Source organism: Gasterosteus aculeatus, chromosome 10 (genome assembly GCF_964276395.1).
Source record: "Gasterosteus aculeatus chromosome 10, fGasAcu3.hap1.1, whole genome shotgun sequence".
Taxonomy (NCBI): domain Eukaryota; kingdom Metazoa; phylum Chordata; class Actinopteri; order Perciformes; family Gasterosteidae; genus Gasterosteus; species Gasterosteus aculeatus.
Window position 1 is genome coordinate 8,950,134 of NC_135697.1, and position 26,513 is coordinate 8,976,646.

A 26,513-nucleotide genomic window follows, 5' to 3' on the forward strand; every position below is an offset into this window, starting at 1 on the left:
TTTTCCTTGACCCAATATGTAGCTTATTGTTCAACTTAAGGAGGCTACTGCTGGTCCTTGAAATCCCATTCATGTCCATGTGGTATACAATTATACAGAAAACCATTGTGTAATTGTTTTTCAGTCCAACCATAAGTGGATTATCTATAATTGATAAATATATTCATGTAATTATATGAACACAACATAAGTGATGTTTTTTAACAGGACTTTTGAATAGATCATTAGCTCTCTTGTGTTCGGTGTCATTTATTGCCATTTGTGAGTATCCACCGTAAAAGTTAATGTCCTCGCAAGGCAAGTAGAGAAAAAAAAGGTAGAAGAAAATGGAAAGCCTTTGCTGTCTCTGTTCCTGCTGCAAATATGGATAGAAGCTTCCGTGTTTGATATGGCTGCTTAGCTACGCCCTCTGCTGCCTCTTCCTTCTTTGAGTTTCCCCAGCAAGCAAGAAACAGCAATGTTTACAAAGTGACATCTAAGGAATTCATGCAAAGAATTCCTTATTGCTTATTTACTCAAGTTTGCTTGTCTCCCGTCTCACTCAAGTGCCTGTGGTTACCACGTACGAGAGGTATGTCATGGCAATGCCTCTTTCTATGGTACAATGAGCGGGGATTCAATATTAAAGCTCAAAAACATTTCTGTTCATCTTTCCTTCATTTATTTCTGGGGAATTTTAAGACAGCGGTGGCCGTGTGTCAGTCCAAAATCGATACAGAACCAGTGAAAAATATAAAATCATAAAGCAAGAGCCTGCTGATGTTTTGACAACAGTAAAACGCAATGAAAAAAGACTTAACAAATTCAGAGGATAGATCAAATATTTTTATTCAATTTATCCAATTCATCAGGATGTTATGCCTGAGCAGGTTATTCCTGAGGTGTATATGTATGAATTACTAATTCAAAGGGTGTTTTTTAAATAAACTAATAACATGTAATGAGCATGGTGTTGTAAGCATCGATGTGCGGGTGTGTTCAGTTGTTGCGCATGGTGGTGCTGATCCAGCTGTTATAGCGGCACACACGGGCGTAGACGCTGGGGTGTCCCTGCATGGCGCAGTCGTAACCCCAGGATACAACTCCCTGCAGCTGACCATTACACACCAGAGGACCACCGGAGTCTCCCTGCAACACAACAAGACAAGAACAAGTATCAGGTTAGAGTAAATCCATGGCATGTTATGAATCCAATGGAACTTAACTAACAGTTTGTATCACATTGATATATATGTGTGTCCATGAATCCTTAAGAAAACTATGGACTGGATTCTGGACTCACTTGGCAGCTGCTGGCACCTCCAGCCATGAATCCTGAGCAAACCATGTTCTCGGTGAAGAGGTTGGAGTAGGCATTTTTGCAGATCCTGTCATCGATGATGGGCTGCCTCAGACACTGCAGCCTGTCAGGGAAGTTGTCTGTGGAGTGGGAAGACAAGTCTGTTACAGTACCTACTGATATGCAAATACCACGTGAATTACATGGACATAATGTGGTATATACTAATCCGGCTAATTCGTACGGCTCTTCCACAAAGATGAAAAAACTCCTCTGCTTCCTGTTACCCACTTCTGTCAAGTCCAACATCTGAGTTTGTCAGGAGAACCTGGTGACATTATTGTAAGTCTCATGATAACAAACATGTCAACGTTTCGATGACTTAACGCTGCACAATCACCCCACGTCACCAATTGAGACCACACATACAACCCCTCTTCTCCCCCCGGGCCCGCAGACCCAACTCACCCCCGTTGGCGGAGGTGTTGCCCCACCCGGACACCAGGCAGTTCTCGTCGGCCTCGGGGCAACGAGAGGGCAGGGACACAGTCTGGACGTCGCTGTTGAGGGTGGCGGGGCGGCTCAGTTTGATCAGCATGATGTCGTTGTCTAGATTGTAGCTGTTGTACTGCGGGTGCCTGATCATCTTGGCGCCATCGATCAGCTGCTCCGTGCCCTCATTCACAGCGAGGTTGTGTTCGCCGAGGCGGACCTGGATACGACTGGAGGAGGCGGGAAAGTTTAAGCGCCTGTTTGGTTGAAGACGACTCCTGAGCACTTTGGTAATCATCGCCAGGTCATGGAGATAATGACCTGACTCCGTTGTGGCAATCACAAAGCACGAAAGACACGACCACGTCACCCCCCACCTTCACTTTCCACTTTGCTCACAAAAACAAACTTCACAGGCCGACCCCTATTTTCCACCTCGACATTTCATGACTTGTGGAGTACACGAGTTGACTTACGTCTTGTAGCAGTGAGCAGCCGACACCACCCACTGGCTGGAGATGAGGGACCCGCCGCAGAAGTGATAGCCGGCGTTCAGAGACACCTGATAGGGAACGGAGCGCCTGGGACACTCGTAACCCCCGACGATCTTTTCATCCTCAGCAACTGAAACCACGTGAGAGAATTATGACGCGACGAACAAGCTTGGGAATTACGATACAACTGGTTTAAAAATGATAGTCCTGCAAACACGTGCATAATAATAAATCTTGTTAAAGTTAAAGTTGATAAAAAACAAAATGTGACCAATTTAATTTGGTCTTACACGCTGCTCCAAGTAAAGCCAGGAATATCAGGGCCTTCATGGTGACTTATCTCTGATTGTAATGGAAAGTTCAAGTATTTATATAGACTTGTGTGGCCCTTTTTATTTACATGTTTCGCAAGGTCTTGAAGTAAAAAAAAAAAACTAAAAAAAACTATGTTCTGGGAAAGAGCCATATGACTGAAGGCAACAAGACCTTGAATGATGACAAGCCTGATAAGAATTGGGGAAACTTTTTAAAAAGCAGTAAAAAAAAAAAAAACTTTGTATATTCACGTTTCCTAAACAGACATCGAGGTCATTGTGGCAGTGAAAGGCATGAAGTGTTTCATGGTACGAGACTTTGCACACCTGAACTTAAGAACCAAAAGTGTGATATTTTAATATTGTCAAAACATTGGAAGAAATAAGGCACATTTGAAACATTTAAAAGTTTTATTGAACATAAATAAAAAAAAGGAATGTAGGTAAAAAAAAAATATTTAACAGGTTTAGAAATTCTTTATACAACTATGTACAGGCAAGGATTCATAGTGAGCCAAATAGAAACAAAGCTTTGCGCGTCAATCATCAACCCGGGGAAAAAAACTAAAATAAATTCCAATGCATTCAGCCTTAAACCTAAACGTGTGTCCTACCTACATCTATCAGCTCGGTGCGACTGCACACAGGGGAAAATGGCACAGAAAATATGCCGACCATTCCTTCAGAATAATAGCAAGTCCTTGTTAGTAGTAAATAGTACTGATGTTTAGTTTTGCTTATACGTCTTAACAAGACAAGTTGGTTAGAAAGATTGAACAAGAGAATGAGAAAGTTGTTTTTCACCACCAATATTCTTGCTCTATAACAAATTCCTCTGAGGTAGAACACCTGTGAGACAAACAGGAGGAAGAGGGAGCAATGCAGCCTCAACACAAAAAGGAAAAAATTAACTTCGATTAACTCAGGAATAGTTTCCATGAGTTAGCATTTACTTAAACAGAAATCTAAAAGCTCAAACACACATTTATTTCCATCAGCTTGTTGGATATGCATTTATTATTCAAATATACAAAGATTTATGAGGCACCATGCAGAGCGCTCTTCAGTTTAAACCCTGCACAGCGGAAACTCGCCCTCATAGACCATAAAATTCACAAATAGTACACAGGAACAGGTGGAGAAAGGACTAGTGGCAGGATAAAAGCATTTAGACCACATCCCTCTGCTGTCGCAAGTAAAAACCTTCAACTCACTGAATGAGGGACGGGAATGGGAGGGGGTGGGGGGGGGGTAAGGGCCGTTACCCGCATCTAAAATATCAGAGTCCCCTCAAAGACATCCATGATATGAAGACTGGGGTTAAAATGTAGCAAAACGACAACGTACACAAGGTGCCTAGAGTCAAATATGTGCTGCCTGCTGCAACACCAATGCTGCTGGAGAAGGTTGTGTCAAAGTAGGGGGCTGAATAAATTCTCCTAATGCTCCTCTGTGACCTTGTATATACAAAAACATTTGTCAGCATAACATTAAATGCCCATTTATGGAGTAATAGCTGCAATCAGATAGTTTGTTTTATATTGCACCGTTTCCAGCTGGTGATAATTGCCTCCTCGCTGTTGTTTGGCCTCAAGTTTCCAGCTGACAATGTAAAATGTAATGTAAAAAAAACTAATGTGTTGTATGAGATGGCAAAACAGTACAAAAATCCCACGAGAGTGCAGTTTTAATTGCACCTCCTCCTTCGACAGATCAACCATCGACTGAAATCACATAAATATTATTCATTGTAAGATTCAATATATGGCTCAACTGGTTTGTGTCGCGGGTCCCAGCAGGTCAGACGACAGAGATGAACGCACGCCGTCCTCAATCACTCCTTAAATCAAGCTTGGTATAGATTTTCAGTAGATGCAGGCCACCCGTATGGCCACGTGATGAAAGTTGCCTCAACCAAAGTCATTTCAAGTGCATTAACCATGATGGCTGTCGGCATGTTGTGCGGTACTAGTTGAGGAAGCGGCGGCAGCGCCTCGTCGAGCAGTTGCAGCGGAGCTTGCTGTTCTCGTCCTCGATGGGGAACTTGTAGTCATAGGTCAGTTCTTCGCCGCGGTAGATCTTCCTCAGGGCGAAGATGACGATGTGCTTGCGTCCGTCCACGTTGATGACGCGAGAGTAGCAGTTGGGCTCGCACGAGTGGTTGATGAAACGAGCCGCGTTGCCTTGCATCGTCGCGTCCACCACGTCGAAGTCGTCGATGCGGAACATGTAACATCCGATGCCCTGAAGGAGTGATTTAACGACCCAGTCATTCATTATTTTCACATTTCAGAGGGAGTTTTTGATACAATTGATGGTCGGCATTTTTCATGCAATAGCCTCTTAATTGTATTTCTATTCTGTAATTGGCCCACTTATTACGTTCACAATGCCTGCAATCATGCAATAGATTCAAATAACCAACCTACATCCCACTTCATTAGTGCTGCTGCTTCACACTAAAAGCAGGGCTGCAACTCATGTAGATTAGTTCAATATTATTCAGCTAATCAGGAATAAACAATAAACATGCGTGATAATAGAAGCAGAAAATATATGTGTCATTATGAGGACTTATAATACTTATTTTACACCATTTTCTTACCTTGCCGTCATAATATTTTTCTCGCTTATCAGTCAAAACAGAGCGAATGACGTTGCCAGCGTACTCGATCACCATCTCGCCACCCTCGATGTTCCTTTTGCAGAAAAGGCCACGACCATGAATCTCAGATCTAGGAGGATTATAGTTAAATACAGTTAAAAACATTTCATAACACAAATAATTTTGGACGCAATAATAATAAAATCTCATGCTTTTCTTGTTGTTTTTTGTGTTTCCATTACCTATACACTCCTACTGCTTCTTTGGAGATTTTTTCCAGGTGTCTAAATCTCATTGCCATGGGAAGCTCACTGCTGGTGGCTCGCCTGTCAGAGTGAGACAGAAAAAAGGGTGGCGTCAAAAATGGACATGGCATCTGCTAAATTACAACATTTAGAGTATAGTGCACTTTTTTGGCCCGCATGCTACTTTTTCCATTCAACCCCGTCATGGCAATCTAGACTACAGTTAGGATCAAGGAGGTGCCCCAACGGTAATCCTCTAACCTGGAAGATTTAAGTGGGAATTCATCCTCCTCCTCATCAAAGGGGCCCACTATGTCGGGGAGCTCTCTGTGCTGTGATGCCAGGAAGTTGAACATATCGAAGGTTGCTTTCCTGTTCACAAAAAGAAAAGAAAATCCATTTTTGATGCATTTTAAGTCACAGGCAACATTTAACTGATGACATAACAACCAGTTATGACTCAGAGTAAGCATGTATGTACCGTGCATAGACTTCAGTCCGAGCACAGCCACTGGGATTAAGGGGAAGCTCTTCCTTGATGTCATCACAGCGGTGGAAGCGGAAGCGGTGCCGCTTGCAGTTCGCTGCGCCCTGCAGTTGCTCAAGCAGGAAGATGACGGCATCGTGGACGACGCCGAGCACCCGCGGCCCGCTCATCCCGCCCAGAGGCAGCTGCTTCAGGTGGAATCCGGCTCGAGCTTCGAGGACGCCGTCAATCACCGCGCGCCAGGCAACTGAGGGAACGAGAGAAGGAGTGTGTGAGAGCAAAACGGCAGACATGCTGACAATTGACTGCTTCTCCTTGCTCCTCTAAGAACATTGTGTAGCCCAAACCCATCATGCGTAGAAGACTATTCATCCCCATTGTTTGTATAGTCAGAGCAAAGGACAGAACTTACCCTCAATGCTGTTGGCTTTAACGCAGAAGCCATCATCACTGGTGATTTCAAAACGCAAGTGGGGCTGGTTCATGTATGTCCTCTTTCTATGTTTGGGTGCAGATGCATCTTCATCGGAGCTAAAACCTGTAGAATTAAATGAACCAAAAATGTAAAATACTGAAGTAAAAAATGTTTTCATTGTGTCCCGGCTGCCCCATGTCTCAAGTTGAAGTGTCCCTGAGGAAGACACATAACCCCTAATTGCTCCCCGGGCAAAATGTAAAAAGCCATGGGTTTAAAGTGTAATGTAAGTCGCTTTGGATAAAAGCTAAATGACCTGTAATTTGTAATTTTCAGAAGCCAGTGTTAAGAAAATAATTCAGGTCAATGTTGCTCTGGTGATAACAAATCGACACCCAAACAAATAAATTAGTTGCAAACCTGAATATGGTCCCCATTCAGAGAGGTCTCCATGACACGCACTGACCCACACGTGTGTTTTACCCTGAGTCGGAGTGTTTATTTGTGCACGGGGGCTCTCAACCGCAAGATGCCTGAGTAGAAAGAGCAACAAATTATTTTTAAAAAGTTAGTACGAAAAAAGAATGAACACAATTCAATAGTGTATGGGCAGACTCCTTTTTGGCCTCCTCCCGAGGGAAGCTCAAACCTGCACTGACCTGGGGAGTGTAGCCGGTGGTAGCGGCGGAGCAGTGATTCTCAACTGCTCAGGCTCACGCAACATTTTCTCCTGCTCCACATCGGGGATACCCGACATCGTTGGAGCTTTCATTCTCACACCACTCGGCCTGTTGGAATTAAACAAGAAACGTCAAGAGGACAAAAACGTCTACACATCTATTAGCGGGTCTTGTTAAGTGGACGTTCCAAGAATCATGATCAAGAGCATGAAAATTGATTTTTTTTTTAAGGTTTCAAATAATGCAGACAGCGTTAAAAGATTCCTTAGAAAAACACCACGCTGACAATTTAATTAATCACACACTCAATTATGAAAACAGCAAAAAATACAACTACAGAAGAATCAAATTGTTGAATACCTGATTTCATCACGTTCACCCAGCTCACTTGATGGATCCCTCAAAAAGTCCATCTTTGATTTCTTCTTGGAGGACCGCTCAGACACCGATGACACTCTCTTGATTCTCACAGGTTGGCGTGACGAAGCGGGTGTTGGTGGCGGGCAGGAGTTGGGTTCATCGAGGGAACCACTGGGGGACTCTAAGGGTTTAGCCGGCAACTGGTCTGACACATCGGATTCCTTAAACTGGGATGGCCTTCCGACTCCAGCCTTTGGTCGCATGGTTTTACTGAGGATGATGGGATTGGTCTTTGGCTCTTCACGGTGAGTCGCCATGGCTCTGTCGATAATAGCCTGGGCGGTGCTTTCTTTAATGCTGGAGAAAGTTGCTTCAGGAACACTCTGCACGCTGATGGGAGATGGGGGAGCCGGAGTCGCAATGCTGTTCACAGGCACGACTTTAAAAAGGACCTTTCTGTCGGATGTCGTTGCGTTACCTGCAGACTGGGCGTTGGTGACCGAGAGGCCTGCGTGAGGCTTGATTATAACACGAGGGACAGAGCGCTGCAGGGCATTGCCACTGTGGAGAATCTTGGCAATCTGGCTTATTTTGTTGTAGGCAGGCGAGTTTGCACTGAGGGACTGGTAGGTGTTTGATCTCGGGTCCTTGATGAGAATCTGACCCTGCCGGTTGACTAGAAGGACCTGAGGCCCGGGAGCCGGGGGCGCGCCGGCGGCCGCAGCTGGTTTCTGAATCACAACTTGCTGCTGACCTCCCGTCCTCGAGTTGTCCAATCGGATGGCGATGGTTCTTCCCTGCGAGGCACCAGGCTGGTTGGGGAGATTCAAACCGTTGATCACCATGGGGGCGGTGACTGTGCGTGGAACTGCACAAACCGTGGCAGCCGATGCGTTGTGTACGGTCTGAACGAGTCGAGGGGGCAACATCAAATTGAGTTTGCGCTGCTGCGGAAGACACGGCTTTGGCGACAAGCGCTTGAGATTTGATACCGGATGTTTTGTATTCACAACGATGGCCTTCATCTGAGTTGGGGGCGTTTTTTTGGTTTTGGCCTCTGGAACCGGAGGACTCTTTGGCGAGTAGTCGGGGTCATTCAAATCATCTTTAAACGCTTCAACGGAGTCAGTAGATGAGCTACTGTCATCTTTGAGGCCAAATTTAACCATATTTGGGCACACCGCAATGGCATCATCAGAAGAAACAAAATGACCTGTGGTGGAGTCCAAAAACACAGCATTTTGAAGCACTGGTGTTTCAGAGCACATCGGGACCACTTCATCCTGAAATGACATTTCATTGTCTCCATAATCTTCTTCAAGGATATCAGATGGCGGGTAACTTTCCTGAAAGTCTGGCTCAGCTGGCACCGTGTAGATGGGCTCCAACCTCTGTAGGGCGACCGTTACCCGTTTAAAAGAGGTGTCGGGGTTGGCTTCAATCTTAATTTCTCCCTGTTGTTCGGTGTCCTTTGCTTCGTCGTCCACCACCTCGCTTTCATCACTCTCCGACCCGCCGTCGGCTCCATCGAACTGTGAGATTGACTGTGTTGAAGTTAGCGGCTCTGAGGTTTCTGAGCTGCCGGCTGCGTCGCGCACCACCGTGCGTGAAAATTTCAAGTAATGGCTTGAGTCCTCATCCTCGGAATTCTCCCGGTTATCTACATGCATTTCCACATCTTGCGCTATGCCTGCCGCATCTCCTCTCCCGCCTTGGGCGCCGCAGTGAAGTGTCACGTTCTCCGTGAGCAGAGCCTCATCAAACTCGAGCTTAGCATTCAGCATGGAGGCCACGGCTACCTCGGTGTCGGTATCAAACACAGTGTAGGGCAGATGCTGGGCAATCAGGTGAGCTACCTCCTCTTCCAGGTTATCCGGGGCCAGTGAGATCCCATTGGTTGTGGCCACTGCTGCATCTTCTGCCTCAGATGATGCCAGGAAGTCTTGGGGAACCTCCGCAGAAACTGGAGTGGTGATTTTGAAGTTTTGCCTCCCTTTAGGGGAGTGAGTCATCGCTCCTCTTCGAGGTGACAACCCTGCGGCAATGCTAGAGTTGGACCGAGGCGGGGAGCTCCAGACCGGCGACGCAGAGTTTTGTCGCGACAGCGGCGGTGAGACCGCACCCGGGTTTGATGACCTTGGAGGGGAGCTGAACAGGGCACATCTGGTGTGGACGGTGCCACCGGAGCGGAGGGTCATCGGTACAGATGGGTCGCTGTCGGTTGGCGAGGAGCTGCAGCGGCTTCTTGATGAGAGCCGACGGGGCCGACGGGGGTCCTCCAGGTCCCTCAATGTCAGGATGTGATGCGATTTGGGAAGAGCTGACCCTGAAAGATTAAACAACAGTAAGGAAGAGACAGGCATGTATATTTATTGGGTCTACTTTAAGAATACAGTATGATGGGAACCATTTAACATTCAAAACTAAGAAGGAAAATGATTTCCCTGAACTACATAAACGATTTACCTGGCGATGGAAGCGGTCGGGATGATCCTCCTGCTGGTCTCCTGGTCTGTGTGTAACCTGGACTTTTGGATCCAGGTGTGTGGAGGTGTTTAGATTCGGGTGATGGAGTAGTGGACTTTATAGGGCTGGAAGAAGAACTTAAGCGATTCGGGGAATCCATATCTGGCAAAAAAAAGGTGTCACGTTGCAAAATTGACATTTCATAGAAACCGATTAAAACGTATGTGCATCCTGTCGGTAAGCCAGGCATTCAATTTAAAAAGAAAATTGCTGACCTCTGTGGTGCGTCGGGCAGTGGACGATGGTGTGATTCTCTTCTTTGTCCCATTTTGGATCTTGTTCCTCACCAGGAAGAGGTGTGGTCACTTCGGTTACCTTACAGGTGTACTTGCAACGTCTGCGGGGATCCACAGTGCTCCAGTACAACCGAGAACATCTGGAACAGGAAGGGAAGAATAATGCGTTTATGTAAAACAAAAAAGGAGCTACATTGAAAACCAAAGATATAAAATTATTTGGGGTTTTCTGAGAAACATACCAAGAGACAATGCTACCAGTTCTATAAGGACAATAATCACTTACTGATAACCAACAGGATACAGCATCCTCCCATTTGATGACAGCTCAGACAACACACCAAGTTTCTGGATTTGCAGAGAACCTGCAAGACAAAGAAACAAAAGGTTACAAGTTGCAGCGGTAACATTGCTCCCACGTATGTAGTCAATAACACTGTACAGGATCACGTGGCTCAAAACAACAACAAAAATCATACCTATGGTCATGTTTATGGAATCTGGGTCAAGGCCTGTAAGGAACTTTCTTCTGAGATTGATCCCATCAAAGTCCACATATACCCTTCGAGGCACTTCAAATCCCCTCCCAGTCACCATCTAGTGTGATAAGGTAGTGGAGTACGGTAAAACATGAATCAATACAATGTAGAGGTAAAATCAGCGGCTGTGAGTAAACAATTTGAGTAATGCTTCCCCCCCTCTGGATAAAAATGTTAACCTCGAACTATAATACAAATAGAATATATATTTTCTGTCTATACCTTTGCACTGACAAGATCCCGGTGATTGAAGCAGTACACCTTCCTGTCCAGCTGAAACACACAGTTCTGGGCACGAGCGCACATGAAGTGAAAATTACTCTGGCAGGTGGAAAGACAGCAGCCCACAGTCGCCCCGGATTGTCCACAACGATCGCACCGCTGCAGAATGGACAACACAAATAATGTTACTTTACTCATATAATGTATGCTATTCCGTTCACACGGGTAGATCACAGATCACAGAGCATGTGCCAATCTTGGCAAATAGCTACGATAAATGTAGATTTAGTTTCCTGGTCGTATCTTACCAGGTGTCGCCCTCTTGAGACGGCGCTGTGCACTTGCAAAAGAGCACTATTGTCCTCATACACCTCTGCAGACCAAAGGCAGCAGTTAATGTGGGCCCATTCATTCTGCCCCAAGTACAGCAGCCGCCCTGCATCCTATCGGGAAGAAAAGACATTTACATCACTCAATAAGCAGCAGATTGACCATTTTGTATAGAGTAAGATGACATGCAGATCCTTAGAAACAAGTCTAATCGAAACAAACTGTTGGTAAAAAATAAAAATGAAGTAATGGTGTCTTGTTTTACTTCTTTCTAATGCGTTACGGATCTGCAGACTCGTGGATAATGAAAAAAAATTATAGATGCAGCCTTTGTGGAATAAAATCAGTCAAACTCACCTTTGGAGCATAGTCTCCATTTTGTTGACACAGAGCACACTGCCTCATATCTTCACTCTTTGTTGTTTTCAGAGCCCTCTTATCACCTGGAGAAATAAGTGACCAAATGAAAAAATGTACACGTTACAAACCATGTTACCCATGGCTCAGTCCAGAGAAACCTGTAATCTGTGTGATTCGATAGTTTAAAATATCAGGATTAAATGCTAATGATCCTTCCCTACTAAAAAACAATTCACATCATCTGGGCGGGCAAAGGTTCTGACAAAGATTACATCTGTCAGCAGAAATAATACGGGCTGCAATAGTTTCCATACCGCGTGAAAGCAGAGGGGGGTTGTGTGCTACGTCAGGCTGCTGTGTGGTGACCGATGACATCACAGAGTCCGGTTTACCCGCCAGTTGGCCCCTCGTGACTTTGGGCTGATACGTCCTTTCCAGCCACTGCGCATAGCTGTGCTCCTTAGATGGAGGGAGGACGGCCTCAGGGAGCATCCCACTAGAGAGCGAAGGATACGGCCCGCAAGAGAAAAGACCGCGTCAGAAAGGACAACTTTATTTTACTGTAGCAACTTTAGCTGTATTTTATTAAACACATGCCGAAAGCATCAACTAAGAAAAAAAAAAGCTCAATATACATTCCAAGGGAATAATAATGTGTAGATATTGCGGGAATAACTTTGAGGTTACTGCAAATGGTAATTACCTAGGGAATTCAAGGGAGAATGTATTGCACTTTTTCAGAAAGCTGGGAGGAAACCCATTGAACACCTGCGCAATCAACTGAAAGAAAAAAAAAAAAAAACACATTTTAATATTCGTGTATTGACAGCCTCGCATTGCAGCTCGTCAAATAAGACAAAGATGACAATAAAAAAACAAAACTGGAGTTGAAAAGTAAAGGGGACTTTCCATTGAAATGATTGGTCTCTAAAAACAAACTCAAACCGTGGGAGATGTGGGAGGGAAGCTTACTTTGACGTAGCAGGCCCTGGCCATACTGGTCGGTCTCTGGTCCTCAGGCAGACGCTCCTCCTCCTTCAACCACTTCCTCATCACGAAGACAACATCAGAATGGAACGCTTTCTGAGGAAGCAAGAATGGGAAAAGAGTTCAAAGAAAACATCTCGCATGAGTGGGTTTTAGAATTACATAAGTGATTTCATTATCATTTATATCGGTTTCTCTCAGCCTAATGTTGCAGCACTTGCTGTATTTCATCTATTACTGTCTGTATAGAGTGATTATAAGGAAGAATATACACTCACTATTGAAGCGTAGCCACCACTTTTAAACTTCTTCTCCATGGCCTGTAGATCACACACTGGGTGCTGTTCCCTGAAAGATTGTGTGTTGTTTGGTTCCTGACACTGAAAAACAAAAATAACAGTTTGCATGAGATGACTAATATTGCTATCTGGCATAAATGACCAGAAACAGTACAGAAAACCCAAACACATCAGAATGACTCGATGGGAATGTCAGAATGACAGAAATATCTATGTGCCATTGGCAAGTTCTCACCACTCTACACAGAAGGAGGTGCTGCGTGGTGTTGGCGGAGAGGAGGTCACTGAGTACCTCCTCCAGCCCGGCTATCAGCCTACTCTGCAGCTCCTCCTTCAAGCTGCTGCGTTCGGTTTGGTGCTCGCTGCAGAGTGAGCAGGTGAAAGAGTCCTCTGGTTGACTTGACAGTAACCCAAAGAGCTCATCTGTAATGACAATCAAAAACATAACCTCCAAAATGTGTCTGCTTAAGAATAGACCGAGTATTATTATGTTATACGTAATACTATAAGTAATAATAAGGAAGACATATTTGAAAGGTACATATGCACCACTAGTGATCTTTTACTTGTAACAGTTAGAGGTTTCGTGGTTCAACGTTTGATTAATCCTCTGAGTAGAAATGTTCATATTCTTCCGTATACGGAAACCTAAGATGCTGTTAGAGTCATTAGTGTCTGGTTGGAATGAAATTCTGGTTCCCTTCGGCATTTTATTCAATGACTAAACAGTTACTCACCGGAAAGTCCTTCACAGGTGTAGTGAATCCAGTGGCTGCACGCTGAACACTGAATCATCTGCGTATGTTGGTTGTTGTCGTTGTAGCATTTGTGGCAGACTTTGCAGAAATTACCTGATGTAGATAGAGATCTTGCATCAGTCACATCAAAGACTGAACCATGCAAAAATCAGACTTAGCCTCCACAAAAAAAGTGCTTTGTACCTTTTTTGTGGAGGGAAGTGCACTCAGGACAAAGATCCTGCTCGTGGTTCCAGGCCAAGTCCCAAGTCTTTCCAGGAGTTACACCGCAGCTTTTACACCGAATGCATGTCATGCACACCTGCACAATTACAAGGACGTCACATAAAGTATGTTTCCCCCTGCAGATTCATCTCTGGATATCTTTGGGATTTATTTAGACATTTATGGCCACCACAATAATTACCCAGGGCATGTTGCAGTTCATAGGTTTAGGGTAAGTTGGTCCCAAGCAGGAAGGGTGGTAGGAGGTCTGGCATCTCCGACACTGTAACACTGGCTAGAAGGGAAAAAGTACAGTAATGGTGCACATCATGAGCATACATTTGCAAACATGATAATAAATGAACACTACTATTCCTTAAACATGTAACATTTGTACACCTCTCCAGACTACGTCCTTCTCTTAGTGATGCTGGGTTGTATACCTTTGTGCTCTTGCTTCGGCGGCCACAGACATGACAGAATTTGCAGCGTCTGCAGCACCAGTTCTCTTTGTTCTCCTTCTGGGGGCGCTCATCCGGTGAGAGGCAGAAACTGTGGAAAGGCTCACAGCAGATCTGGCAGAATATCATCTAATGGAGGCAGGATGAAAAAAGAAGTTACTATTGGCACTGAAGAGCACCAACACAAAAAAATTAGGCTTGAAGTTACAATATGTAAAATGTTAGTGTCAGAAACACTATTTGAGCTCTGGTAAAGAATCACCTCATGACGTCCTTTGCTGGCGCAGAGCAGACAGACAGGTTGTGGTGTCGAAGGGACAGACGTGAGGACGCTGAGCCCACCCATTAGCCAGACGTTCTGGACAGCACAGTCCTCCTGGTAAACCAAGGCAACGAGAAAGAACTAAAGTATCAGCACAGTGCTCAGTCATGTCTTGGGTATTCTGATGACTGAGCTCAGTAACTTCAGTAGCCTCAAAATGCCTACAAATTAAAGCACCTTCACTATGATACTGTAACTACGACTAGTTACATTGCTGGTCCTCAATAAGTCACAATAATACACATGCAGTCTGAGCAAGTCCAGTTTACTTCTAACCCCAAGATGAATGCAGTTAATTTGAAAACATAAAAAAACAACCTACACCAAGAGGGAAACTCACCTTGAAATCAACGCGAATCTTGTACTTGTTCTGCAAGAGGCCCTTTTGGGGAAACCCGTTAGCTAACCCAGTCAGGGTGTTCACTGACGCACACTCTGCAGGATTCTGGGAACGAAGGACATAGGGTTTGTCAGTCGCGAGACAGTTTCCCAGCACCGTCTCTCCTACAGAAGCGCCCTCGTCCTCTTCAGGCTGATCGACCCGTTTGTCCTTCTGCTCTTCTTGCTTGCCCTCCTGTAACTGTGTGTGTGGATCGACTTTCTGAGGGTGCACTTGTACGGTTTTCTCTTTGTTAGCTCTACGGGTCTCAGTCAAAACATCTGGGTCTTGCGCCTGAGACCGTACCTGAAAAAACGACTCGGACGACGCCTCTGTCGGAGCGGAGTGCAGTATGGACTGGGAATGTTGTTGAGATGGCGATGACATACATTTGTGGAGATGCAGGGCTGACTGCACCAAGGTCTTGGGTAAGCGGTGCAAACGTAACAGCAACGATTTCTGAGTACAGTCTTTCCTAGTTTGCGGTGGAAGTGCAGAATCGCTGGGCGCTACAGGCCGGGCCCGTTGCGGGGGACTCGCTGGTGTGGAATTTGAATGTGAAATAGCCGGGGGAGTTATAAAATGGGACAATAGTGGACGAGACAGAGAAAGACGCTGATCCGGAGTCTGCGGACTCTGTTTTGGCAAAGACACAGCAGACTGCAGGATAAAATCAGGCAGACGGTGTAAGTGTATTTGGAGCTGCTGCTGCAGCTTCGGCATTGGGCTTCTGGCTGGGCTGGTTTCTGGTAAAGTTTTTCGGGGCTCCATCTCCTCCTTGTTCTCCTGTTCCTGTGGAGGAGGGGACTGCCTAAGCCAACCAGCACGACAGGTACCAAAGTGACACGAATACTAGGGGCATGCACAGGCGGCGACCGGAAGCAGTCAAAGTGACAGAAAAGGAGAGAAGTGCTAGGACTTTTAAAAAAGAAAAAAAAAGGTAGGAAAAAGGCAAGAAGCCACAGCAGAGACACATTAAAGTGTTTAAAGACAGCCAGATAACCACAAAAAGTAGTTATATATTTCTTTGATGTGAAAGACATTAGAAAATATAGATTAATATCTTCCTGTCACTACAGCTAGAACCGCAGGTTGATAAATGAGTAGAAATGTAGTTCTCCCAGTGTGTTTTGGAAAGGTTTGTGTATTTCGTCTGTGCAAGTTTGATGCCGCGTTGTCATGCATTTCTGCAAGACTGCTAGAAGAATAAGGTAGAATCATAATTCACAAAGCTCTCTAATGATCTTTAAAATGTTATTTGTGTTAAACTGGCCTTTTATTTTAAAAGGAGACATACAGAAGACTTAAGTCCGCTTTAGTCAAGACTTTGCCACATGCACATACAGTGTGTTTAGGTGGGTACGGTTTGACCAGCACATGCAGATAATCATATGTGCATTTCCTAAGGTATTGACTGGTTACATTCATGCATTTATTCCAATTAGATAAATGCCTCTGTATCGTAAATGTGCATTTACTGAACAGTGGGGTCTTCACTAATAACCTGTGAGAAATGTGTTTTCCCTTGGAAGGTCCAAGCATGTCTTTTGCGCACACCATCATGCTGTTCACAACCATGGACAGCAAAGAAAAGCCCATCAATTGGGTGAAAGCAGGAAAAGCCACTTGTTGCTTTAGTTCCACGTCCACTTTTATAGACGCATGTTGCTGATTTTTTGTACTTGCTTCCTCTTCCAAATATGGTAACCTCGTTGCTGATGAGTGAAGGGCGGAGTTATTAAATTGTTGCATCAAAAACCAATGAGTCAATCGTCAATGAAGAGCAGCAGGCTGTCGCCACGATGTTCAGAAGTTTTTTTAAGGTGTATGCATGGGTACATGTCAAAACCAGAATAAGCATTAAACACAGATGGAGATAAATTCAACACTTGGAAGCTGTGTTCGTGCATAAATATCAGGGATTTGTTTTATAAACAATGTCAGGGATTCAAGCAATGCATATTTAAAAAATGTTAAAAAAAGACTGGCAGAGCACTGACAGTGGATAAAAAAACAGTTGCTAATTGGCATGATTGATTGGATATGCATGCAATTTGAAATATAGAAGCCAGCTGGAAGCAGCAGAAGCAAAGAGTCAAAGGGCACAGCAACAATTTATGCTTATCTTAGCAAACAGCGCGGTCAACATTGAAAATAGTGGTGTTATGTGGTAGTAGTATTATAATGACAGGTTTATAAAGCATTGCGTGTCAAAGAAAAATAACACAAGTTCACTTCTTTTGTTAATGATTATTGTTACCGATATAAAGTGCTGCTACTTTTATGAGAAAAAGTATTATTTAAAGTGATAACATCCAGTTATGGTATCTCATTTTCCTTATTCAATATTCCCACTATTTCTAAAATCTAAATCGTCGGCGCCCCCATGATGCAAAGTCTCGGGCATGAACCCTGTTGTGAACCATAATTCTGTGATGATGTGTGAGCACATATGAAGTCATAAAAATGCTCAGGGCTGCAATGAGCAACCACTAGATGGCACTAAATGCAACATGCATTGCTTTCTCCAAACCTTTGATTTTGGTACTGCACATTTTAAAGCTCATTAGGTCTGGAGACCTCTGGTCAAGCACATGCAAAGTGTTTAATATGAAGGAGAAAGCAAAAAGCCAGAAAACATAAGTTGAGCAAGGGTGAATTTGAAAGATTAGACTCACTCATTCCAACAAAGATGATCAAATTAAAATGTGAAAAAAAAGTTAGACACAGACCTGGGCAAAGTGCTACTTGGGACTATTTATATTATCTATATTGCGGATTACTGTCACTTAAAGTTTAAAAACGAACAAATTTAATTAGAGAAACATGATTTTTCATCATTGAATTTTAACAGAAATTCATCAATGGAATGACTACCAAAATATTTTATAAAAAAGTACAATTTAACCCAGGTTTGATCAGGTGGGACGCTAGAAGTGAGGAGGGGAATCTGTTGGGTGTGTTTACCTTGTAAACTCTGGGTCTGCCCCCGGCCCCTCTGGAGAACGGACGGCGAGGCTTCACCGCCTCAGCTGGAGGCTCGTCTCGCAGCGATCCGCCATCTTGGGGAGCGAGAAAAATAGATGAGACAAAATTCTGATTCTAATAAATGGATACAACTTCTAAAAATGCTTTTCGGAGAAGTGCCTTTGTGAGAGTAGTTCAATTTCTTTTTTTGAAGGTGGAAAAAAGTCCTAGAAAGCCTCTCAGCTCATTTAAATCCAGATGAAATACTTTTCTGTTTGCTGCTGCCAAATTTTGTCACTCTTAAACTGCATTGCACATTTTATTCTATTTTTAGTTTTGTAACAATTACTTTTCTTCGTTCACGTTGACTATTTCCTCCGTTGCACCAAATGCAGTTCTTCCAAAACACAATTGTAACACCAGAATTATTTGCTTATATCATCTAATGCAACAAAAGCCTCAAGTCAGAAAAGAAAATATGCTGGAAACACAACTGTAATCCAGAGAAAATGGTTCTGTTGACTGATATTTATAAATGGAAAATAAACAATCATTTCTGAACATCATAAATCTTCCAGCCACCGTCTGCAAAACCCACACAGTGATGAGAAAAGAAGCACAGAGGTCAGTGTCACAAAAACAGAGCTCTAGTTACCTTGTTTGCAAGCTGACGCTACAGTTGTCTTGACTGGCAATTTATCATCTGCTTTTACTTCATCTCCGTCTTCCTCCTCAGATTCAGACTTGAGCAGGCTGCTGTAGGAGCGAGGTGTGATGTTACGCAGGGACGGTTTCCTGACTCCAAGCACCGCTGAGGAGGATCCCCCGCCGCCGAAATTCCAGTTTGCATCGTCACTGCTCGACACGGAGCCAGCAAAGCGCCTGGAGTGGACTGACAAAAGGGAGACACAGAATTCATCGTTTTAACAGACTAGCCACTTTGATACGTTTCTGAATTTGTTGTAAAGAATTAATCAAAGCACAAGTAGGAAAATTAAACATTCAGCATTATCTAATAAATGAAAGACATACGTTTAATTGGTTGGATGACCCGCTCAATCTTTGCTTTTTCAATCCGCTCACACTTTCTGTATCTGGGTGGGAGATAAAACGGTCATATCATTATTATGTTTATTAAAAGAAAAAAGAGGAAGTATTACTTCTTCTGTGCCACTGCCTTTAAAACATACAAATCGTAATAGTAAAATGAGCCCATGAATTTCTGATTAATTTAACTTACACGCAACACTGACGCTTGGTGTTGGGGCCCCCGAACTTGGGCTTATCAAGGCAGTTGATACACTTTGCACAGTCCTCCTCTATCAAACAGCCTTTGCAGCTCCCACAGCGCCGTGCACGCACTCCCCCGGGCGCATATCGACTCAGGGGCTTCCGCTTTCTGAACAGGAGGCCTTTCCCCCTTCCCCTCCTCCTCTTCCTCCTCCTCTGCTGGATGTGTTCCTGAGAGACAACCCACGGAGTCCTGTCCTGATCAGAGACGTCATCGTCGTCTTCTGCCACATCTGCAAGCAGGAGACAGAGCGGATGGGTAAAAGAGCCACCATATACATTTCAATCATTATTAAAGTCATGCCAACGAAAACACATACTTTTTGGTCTGCGGGAGACAGATCTAACTGCTGTGATTGAAGGGTGCAAATACACTCATTTACTGGTCTTTTGTCTGGGTTCCACAGATACAAGTAACCACTGGCTGCCTGAAGTGTTGAAAATAAACTAAAGTTAAGCGAGTGGGCAAACACATGAGGAGTCGGACAAATCCATTGTTGCCTGCTGTAAATCCCACTACCTGACATCGTTAAGAGTTGGACACTACTGGAATACCAATAATGTGGGTGGAATAACATTGTGTAGGGATCCCTGTTCTCGACCAGCACTAGATGTGTTCATTTGGAGACAGAATTCAGGGCAGTGAGACTACTTGTCAAACGGCACTTCCTCACCTCATACTGAGTGATGCTCACTCGACCAGTGTTGGGTAAAGCTTTCCAACAGCGGTGGCTAATCTGTGTGTGAAAAAAGATATTTTTGCTGGCAAATATCTTAGTTGCAACTACATTGCGCTAACAAAAACAGTTTTTATGTTTTGCGCTCAGCAGGTTACATTTGCCAAAAGCTATCAAAATTGGACTCTTTAACAAAATATTTGTTTGGGGGCTCGGGGCTGTGTTTTTTGTGCTGCAAAAGCTTAACTATGCCGGTTTGAAATACTTTTAGATGGAGAATGTTTTAATTACATTAAAAGATAAGCAGAGCAGCTTTGCCAAACAAAAACTGGCAGAAATGCTAATGAAGCATTCAGGAGCAATTGGATTGAAAAACAGAACCTACCTGAGAGCATGGCCATAAACAGTAGAAAATATCCAATATTTCAGGGTAGCAGTAACTACCCACAGCATACATTGATGCTTCACACTTTGCAATATGCTGTGAGCTTCTGAATTGGTCTTTGAAGGGTTCAGGAGCTTACATTTACATTGAAGAGGTTTTTTAATTAGCACATATAATGCCACTTCATAGAATAGGATAGAAGAACAGTAAGGATGATATGGCTTGCTGCAGAACGCCAAAGGTTGGGGCACACTCTCATTGGATTGAATTTGAAAATGTGCCCAAACTTTGAACTGGTACTGTATACTTATATTACATTTTTTAAACATTTCTATATAAGTATATAACAATAAACTATAATTAATAGAATTGACGTGGCTTTAAATAGTCGTAAAACAGGGATGGACCAATAAAAAAAATTCATTAATTATCGAACTTCGACAGTGTTTTCTACAGGTCTGATTGTGCTGAATGAAAAGGATTTAAGTGCCTTTCATTCAGCACAATAGACAGTCATCAATAGCTTTCCTACTCTTAGATTATAAGTGTGCAACAGCCCGCAATTGGATACAAAAATATTTTGCAACCAAAATTTCTGCCTACAGTAAGGCAACAAAAACTAGTAAATTGTTATTTTCTTGACAAAACTTAATTCTCATTACACCTCAAACACAGTAGATATAGAGTGCAATGCAAAAATGCACTGATGTGCTCATTTTCCTCTTTGCACAACTTCAGAAAAGTTCATTTCTATATTCTGCTTGAAAACCAGGGACGTGGACGCACTGTACCTTCTGCAGCGGGAGAAAAGCTGATGCCCTCCCTCTCGTGGAGCGGCAGGGCGCTGAGTCTGGGGATATCATCGGGCACCGTGGCACGAGGCTGCCCCAAAGCCACGGCCGCTGCCCGACACACGTGTTTGATCCTCGGACCGCCGAGCGGCTGCTCCTGCATGCGATAAACAAAACATATGGTGAAATGCAGAAATATTTGGCCAGTAAACAAATGATGGTGACGTTTTAAGCGTGATATAAAGAATTTATTACAAAACACAATCACCCAAAATAACCAAATAGTGGGCATATTACTAGCAGTTAAGATTATGGATCATGTCAATATATTGGTTTTATCACAATATTATTACATTGAAAGGCAATAAATAATAATTTTTAGTTATTGCCAAGACCTATATGATACGAAGCCTATTTTTAATTGTAAAGTTCAAAACAAATCAATATATTTCTACGGTTCTGTTCTGTGTCTTTTGAATCAGCTTGCGTTCATTGTTTAATGTTTTTCCCGGGTTGCGTATACACAGCAGCAGCTGAGGCTGGTTTGCCGCTGCTTCATGTGCAAAGGCAGGAGTTTCCCCTCGAACACCCTTACATTGTGTGTTCAATGGTTCTTTGTATAACCAAGAAGTTGAAAGCATTACCTGAGGACAGATGTCTTTGGGTGAAAGGGCAACTCTTCTCATCCTCTTCCTCCTCCTTCCGCTCACTGGCAGCCGTGATTCTCCGGAGCACAACTATCGCACCAGACGATGGAGAAAAACAAGGTTTCATGTACAAGACTAAAATAAGAGAATCGTAGTTCTGGATCATTGATGGATTTATGAAGATTTTTAACAAGTTGTTAAAAGTTGCTATGTGTAGTCATAAGAACCAGCAGGAGGGGGGGGGGGCAGTTATTTAATCATCTCTTAAGTGTTAACTGGACTCTTACCTGTGACAACTTGAGCTGCTTTTGCTGGTCAATCTTGATGAGCTGTACTTTGGCTTTCTTCAGCAGGTGGAGCATCGTCTTATTAGCTCCACTGAGACCAATTCGATGGCTGGGCCCGCTGACTTCTAATCCCTCGGGACATTCCGCTGTAACGCCTCCTGCTTCATCTTAAATTACAGTGTAAACAATGTGTAAACACTGATGTGCAAAGCAAACGCCATCATTTTCTACGACCACCAAGATTTTCAGAAACAATAACACAAAAGGAAACAAGTCTTACTGTTGTTGCCTGTATCTCCCAACGGCAGATGTGAAAGCCCTTTCACGTTGGCGTCCAGCGACACGGCTAGTTTTCTCACTACGCCGGGAGAGTCCATCTCCTCCATCATGATCTTTGACCGCCGTCTCTTCCTGACGTGAGAGGTCAAACCCTCGCCGAGATGTGCATGATCCCCCTGTGCGTCAGAGTGGCCTTTCTTCTTCTCCTCTGCTAGCTTCAAGGTTAGTTTCTTGAGGTTCTTGTAGATCTCCAGGTGACTGGTGCCCGGCGTGGGCTTTGATGAAAACTTAGAGGGTGCAGACGGGCTGTCGGCCGCGGACATCAATTCGCTGTCCGCCTGCAGCAGGTTGTCCTCGTAGCTCAACTCGTGGCCCGACGGACTGGCTTTCCCGTCCTCCCTTTGTTGACTTTTCAGCCATGTTGACAGAGGCCCCTTCGGAAAGGAAATCATTTCTTCATCCAGGAACCTTTTTGGCGTTTTAATTACGCGTGAGGACCGTGCGCTCATTACAGGATTGGATGAGTTGGAGTTTGTCTGGACTTCTTTAGGAAACGAGCTCGGCTCACCCTCCAATGGAGCAATATTTGGCCCATGCTGCTGCTTTTCGTCCACTGTCTGTGTGGCTGGAATCGGCTCCGTCACATAAGTGTAGAAAACATGCCTAGTGCGTCTACGGCGGATTTTGGGAGGTTTCAATTCTGGAGGGATTCTCGATTGCTTTCGCTTGTGCCCAAACAAAGATCTGCGCCTTCTGTGAGTCTTTTTTTCAGAGGAGTGTGTGGCTTTGCACGCCAGGGGCATCGCTGCCTCCTCGCCACTCTGGGCCGCGGCCTCAGCGCCGGCCTCCGGAGAGGCACCCGTACCCTTAGCCATCCGCTTTCTCGGCCGTTTGTGAAAGGACGTAAATGACAGACCGGCTGCTTGAGACGTGCGTCTTGTGTGCCCAATTCGAAACCCTCTCATGCCTCGCCCAAATCTCTTTGGCTGTGATTGGTCCACGTCCGGGTCCGCTGTCACCTCGCCTCGCTCTCGGACCGCGGCAGCTTGCTTGGTGCTACCGGCGGAAGTAGCGGCCGTTTGGTTTTGCCTCCTGCGTGACTGTGCTGATTTTCCTGCTTTCCCGATAAAGTGATCTGATCTTGTACTATTCTTTTCACCTGAGGCCAGCTCGCCTGAATGTTTGGCTTTCGCAGGGAGCGCCACCTGCCTGCCGTGCAGTTTAATTACCATCTTGGGTATTTTTTTGTCCTTTTCTGGGCTTTCTTGGATACCCTGGTCTTCTTTTGAGATCCGGGGTACAATTTTCCCAATAAGGGACGGTTGTGGGCTCTTGGGTATAATATTTCCAATGAGAGGCGTTGCTGCCAGAGAACAACCTGAAGCTTGGGGAGGCTTTGCTTGGCCGAGTAACGAAGCCTGAGGAGCTTTCTGTGGAGAAACTGTTGAGGTCCCAAATCCAGCGAAAAATTCCTCCTAAAAGAAAAACAGAAAATTACAGCCGTTGAATGGAAATTACACATTTGAGCGCTTTCAAAAGTAAGACACAGACAGGTATCTCTGCATAAAAAGGCACCCGGGAAGCAGTTAGGGGTTGGGTGTCTTGCTAGAGGAAACTTTGACACGGGACATGGAGCAGTGTGCACCCTTTTGGCATGGGTCTCACTGTTAGGGAGATTTTCAAAAATATTTCCTCTGAAATAAATCAGGAGTGTAGCAATCAAGCTACAAAGGAACTAAAAACACTGCATGTCTGCCCAATCCTTCATGGAACGCAGAGTACTAGAAATTCAAACGCCAACGCCCCAAAGGTTTAATGATCCGCACCAAAACTTTGAGCCATGTGATTCTGTTACAGTCAACTCTACAGCGATCGCATAGGTGAAGTCAGAGACTTAAGCCACGATCGTGGAGATTAATAAAGAAGATTGAATTTGATTTGGCAGTATCATCCTATCTGGATGGAGGTGCAATGAGAGCATCTTGTAAGAGAATCTTACACACTTTTATGAAGAAAAGTTGAAAATAAAAATATGGACGTAGATTTAAGCCCTCTAGTATCAGTTCGCCGAAAATAGTTAAGAGCTCATTATGACTCCAGCTTTAACCAGTTAGGAAGAAAGGCTCAGAGCATGACTTGTGGTCAAACGAAATCTCTCACAATAAATGGGAACGAATAAATAAAATCGGACAAAATACCATTTTGAGTTTTAGTCTGCATTTTAGAGCAGATACAGAAAGTAAAACTAGATCTCACACTAACACAAAACTAAAAAGCAAGCCAAAACCATCCTAAAATAAACAGAAGAACAATACTAAATTCCCAAAAGAGCAGCAATCCCCAAAACCAATATTTCATCAGTACAACACGGACACACACATTTAGTGGCTCATTGCTAGAGAACTGCTGACATGATGGTCTTTCATCCAGAGAATACTTGATTTGCAATAACTCATAATTCGGGACAAAGCCTATGCAAGCAAAGCAACACAAAGTGCTCATGTTTAGAGCATCGTGACCATTATCAGGAAACCCTGATCTTTATAAAACAAACGTACTTAATCACAGTAAAAGGTTGGGGAAGCTTTTATTCCTCCTTTACTTCACCTGTACACAAATCTCAATATGAATGCAGGGTGGGAGTGATACGTTTGTTGACATTCACACCTTTCAACGCGGGATCCAGATTAGAAACTTTCATTTCATTTTAACGCGAAGATAACGTTTCTGTTTGCATCACACGTTCAAAACAAAGAGCAATCAGCTGACCGCCACAACGTGGAGAAAGTGATCGGCACGTTAGCAGCAGCGACGTTTTCACCACAAGATAATAAACGCGTGGATGTGAGCGCAGTGTGGGAAGTTCAACGAACTCAACAAAATGTGTCGGGATGAAGGAAAAAAAAATAAAACCCACATCGAATCGTTTCTAAACAAAACGCGTTCACACTTGCGATCTTACCGCCAAACTTCCTGGGTAATGATCGTTGCAAAGCAACTCTAGTGGATTGACGCAGATCTCTGTTCGCAACTTCAAACAGAACATAAAAAATGTATATCTGAATAGTCAACATGAAGAAACATTTACCGGTTAACCCATCCGAAACACTAAGGTAAGCAAGGCGGGCGGCTAGCTACGAAGCCTATTTTGAGTTAGTGATCGGATACCGCTAACTAACGTTAGCTATACGTTAGCTTCAATACTTTAGAAAGTAAAGAACGGATTGATTTAAATGCAGTTCATTTGAAAGAATAAACGGACACATATGCCGCATAAAGCGTCTTGTAAGAATCCCAGCTGACAGTAGGCTTACTCACCTCCTCACTGTTACTGGAGTCGAAGCCCGCATCTCTCTGCCTTCTGTGCTTCTCCGCCACCCCGAGCAGGCGCAGCAGGGCCGGGTCCTCGCTCAACGCAAGGCCGATGTTTACGGGCCTCGGCCCTTCGGCAGGCAATTCCCCGTCGTCCGAGCCCAACCTTCCGCGTTTGATACGTTTCTCCGACCGCAGCCTGCTGCGAACCGTGCAAGGCCGACCCGGGAAGCGAGCCCGGGCCGGCGCTTGAACGCTCAAGCCCGCCACGGCAGCGGGAGATGATAATCCGCCTCCCGATGCCGCCATTATTTACTACAACAACACGGACGGCGAGCTGGCAGAATATGACAGCGGCGATGTGAGGCAAGATGGACTGCGCCGACGCAAAGGCGCGAGATAGAAAGGGATCACAAGTGCATCATGGGAAAACGAACTTCTGCCCCACATGACGCGATGCTGCACATTACCCGCCCAATTCCGTCCCAGCCGAGGCACCACTCTGTCCCATTGTCCCATTTACATAAAATGAATCTCACCCATCATACCTAAATCTAACTAACGGGACAAAACGCGAATTAGCCAATCAGAGGCACTGTAGAGCTGGTAATTCCTTCCCTATAGTAGGATCAGGATTCGTAATAAGGTTCCTGCGGGAAGCCTGTTCTGCAAAGTAGGAGACGTTGATTGTTAAATCCACTTTTTATGAATCAGGTGTGATGATAAACGTTAAATATTGTGAATTAATTATTATTGTATCAGGGGTGTAATACATTTTCAGATCACTAGTACAGTGACAGTTAATTATTACTAGTCCTGCATTCAGAAGCAAAGAAACAGCTAATGTTATATTATATGAGCAGAAGGATGTCTTGCATGATAAT

General features: G+C 44.3%; 2 protein-coding genes across 4 annotated transcripts; both read right to left on the reverse strand.

Moving 5' to 3' along the window:
• Window positions 1-806: 806 nt before the first annotated feature.
• On the reverse strand, window positions 807-2,630 carry LOC120826853 (trypsin-like). The gene is made up of 5 exons (XM_040189424.2): window positions 2,556-2,630; window positions 2,248-2,395; window positions 1,748-2,001; window positions 1,283-1,419; window positions 807-1,128 (listed from the first exon to the last, which is right to left on the reverse strand). Exons 1-5 carry the CDS (start codon window positions 2,593-2,595, stop codon window positions 979-981), a joined length of 729 nt encoding a protein of 242 aa, XP_040045358.2. The 5' UTR covers window positions 2,596-2,630; the 3' UTR covers window positions 807-978.
• A 341-nt stretch (window positions 2,631-2,971) lies between these two features.
• kmt2ba (lysine (K)-specific methyltransferase 2Ba) lies at window positions 2,972-26,140 on the reverse strand. 3 transcript variants are annotated; one of them, XM_040189418.2, is made up of 37 exons: window positions 25,636-26,013; window positions 22,319-23,792; window positions 22,039-22,205; window positions 21,749-21,841; window positions 21,105-21,261; window positions 19,202-19,484; window positions 18,994-19,055; window positions 18,617-18,853; window positions 17,962-18,056; window positions 15,301-15,786; window positions 14,956-15,060; window positions 14,556-14,669; window positions 14,276-14,422; window positions 14,035-14,127; window positions 13,812-13,929; window positions 13,608-13,721; window positions 13,106-13,293; window positions 12,850-12,951; window positions 12,557-12,667; window positions 12,288-12,364; window positions 11,899-12,080; window positions 11,582-11,667; window positions 11,203-11,337; window positions 10,895-11,053; window positions 10,613-10,730; window positions 10,420-10,498; window positions 10,113-10,273; window positions 9,838-9,999; window positions 7,372-9,697; window positions 6,991-7,119; window positions 6,752-6,864; window positions 6,329-6,454; window positions 5,911-6,163; window positions 5,691-5,801; window positions 5,427-5,510; window positions 5,185-5,314; window positions 2,972-4,823 (listed from the first exon to the last, which is right to left on the reverse strand). In XM_040189418.2, the coding sequence occupies exons 1-37, from the start codon at window positions 25,936-25,938 to the stop codon at window positions 4,548-4,550; spliced, it is 9,156 nt and encodes a 3,051-aa protein (XP_040045352.2). In that variant the 5' UTR covers window positions 25,939-26,013; the 3' UTR covers window positions 2,972-4,547. The 3 variants fall into 3 exon arrangements, with proteins under 3 accessions (XP_040045352.2, XP_040045353.2, XP_040045351.2); XM_040189419.2 differs by lacking the exon at window positions 15,301-15,786 and having other exon boundaries at window positions 25,636-26,140; XM_040189417.2 differs by having other exon boundaries at window positions 14,956-15,786; window positions 25,636-26,140.
• Window positions 26,141-26,513: the final 373 nt, after the last annotated feature.

What these genes read in the sequence shown, in the direction of transcription:
- LOC120826853 (XM_040189424.2), bottom strand. Translation starts at nt 2,595, where the DNA reads ATGAAGGCCCTGATATTCCTGGCTTTACTTGGAGCAGCGT. An exon ending in GGCTTTACTTGGAGCAGCGT is followed by an intron (nt 2,396 to 2,555) that starts GTAAGACCAAAT and finishes ACGTGGTTTCAG; the next exon opens with TTGCTGAGGATGAAAAGATC. An exon ending in CAACACCTCCGCCAACGGGG is followed by an intron (nt 1,420 to 1,747) that starts GTGAGTTGGGTC and finishes CCCACTCCACAG; the next exon opens with ACAACTTCCCTGACAGGCTG.
- kmt2ba (XM_040189417.2), bottom strand. Translation starts at nt 25,938, where the DNA reads ATGGCGGCATCGGGAGGCGGATTATCATCTCCCGCTGCCGTGGCGGGC. An exon ending in AGCAGCTCAAGTTGTCACAG is followed by an intron (nt 21,842 to 22,038) that starts GTAAGAGTCCAG and finishes CTGGTGCGATAG; the next exon opens with TTGTGCTCCGGAGAATCACG. An exon ending in CCACCGGCTACACTCCCCAG is followed by an intron (nt 6,865 to 6,990) that starts GTCAGTGCAGGT and finishes CTTTCTACTCAG; the next exon opens with GCATCTTGCGGTTGAGAGCC.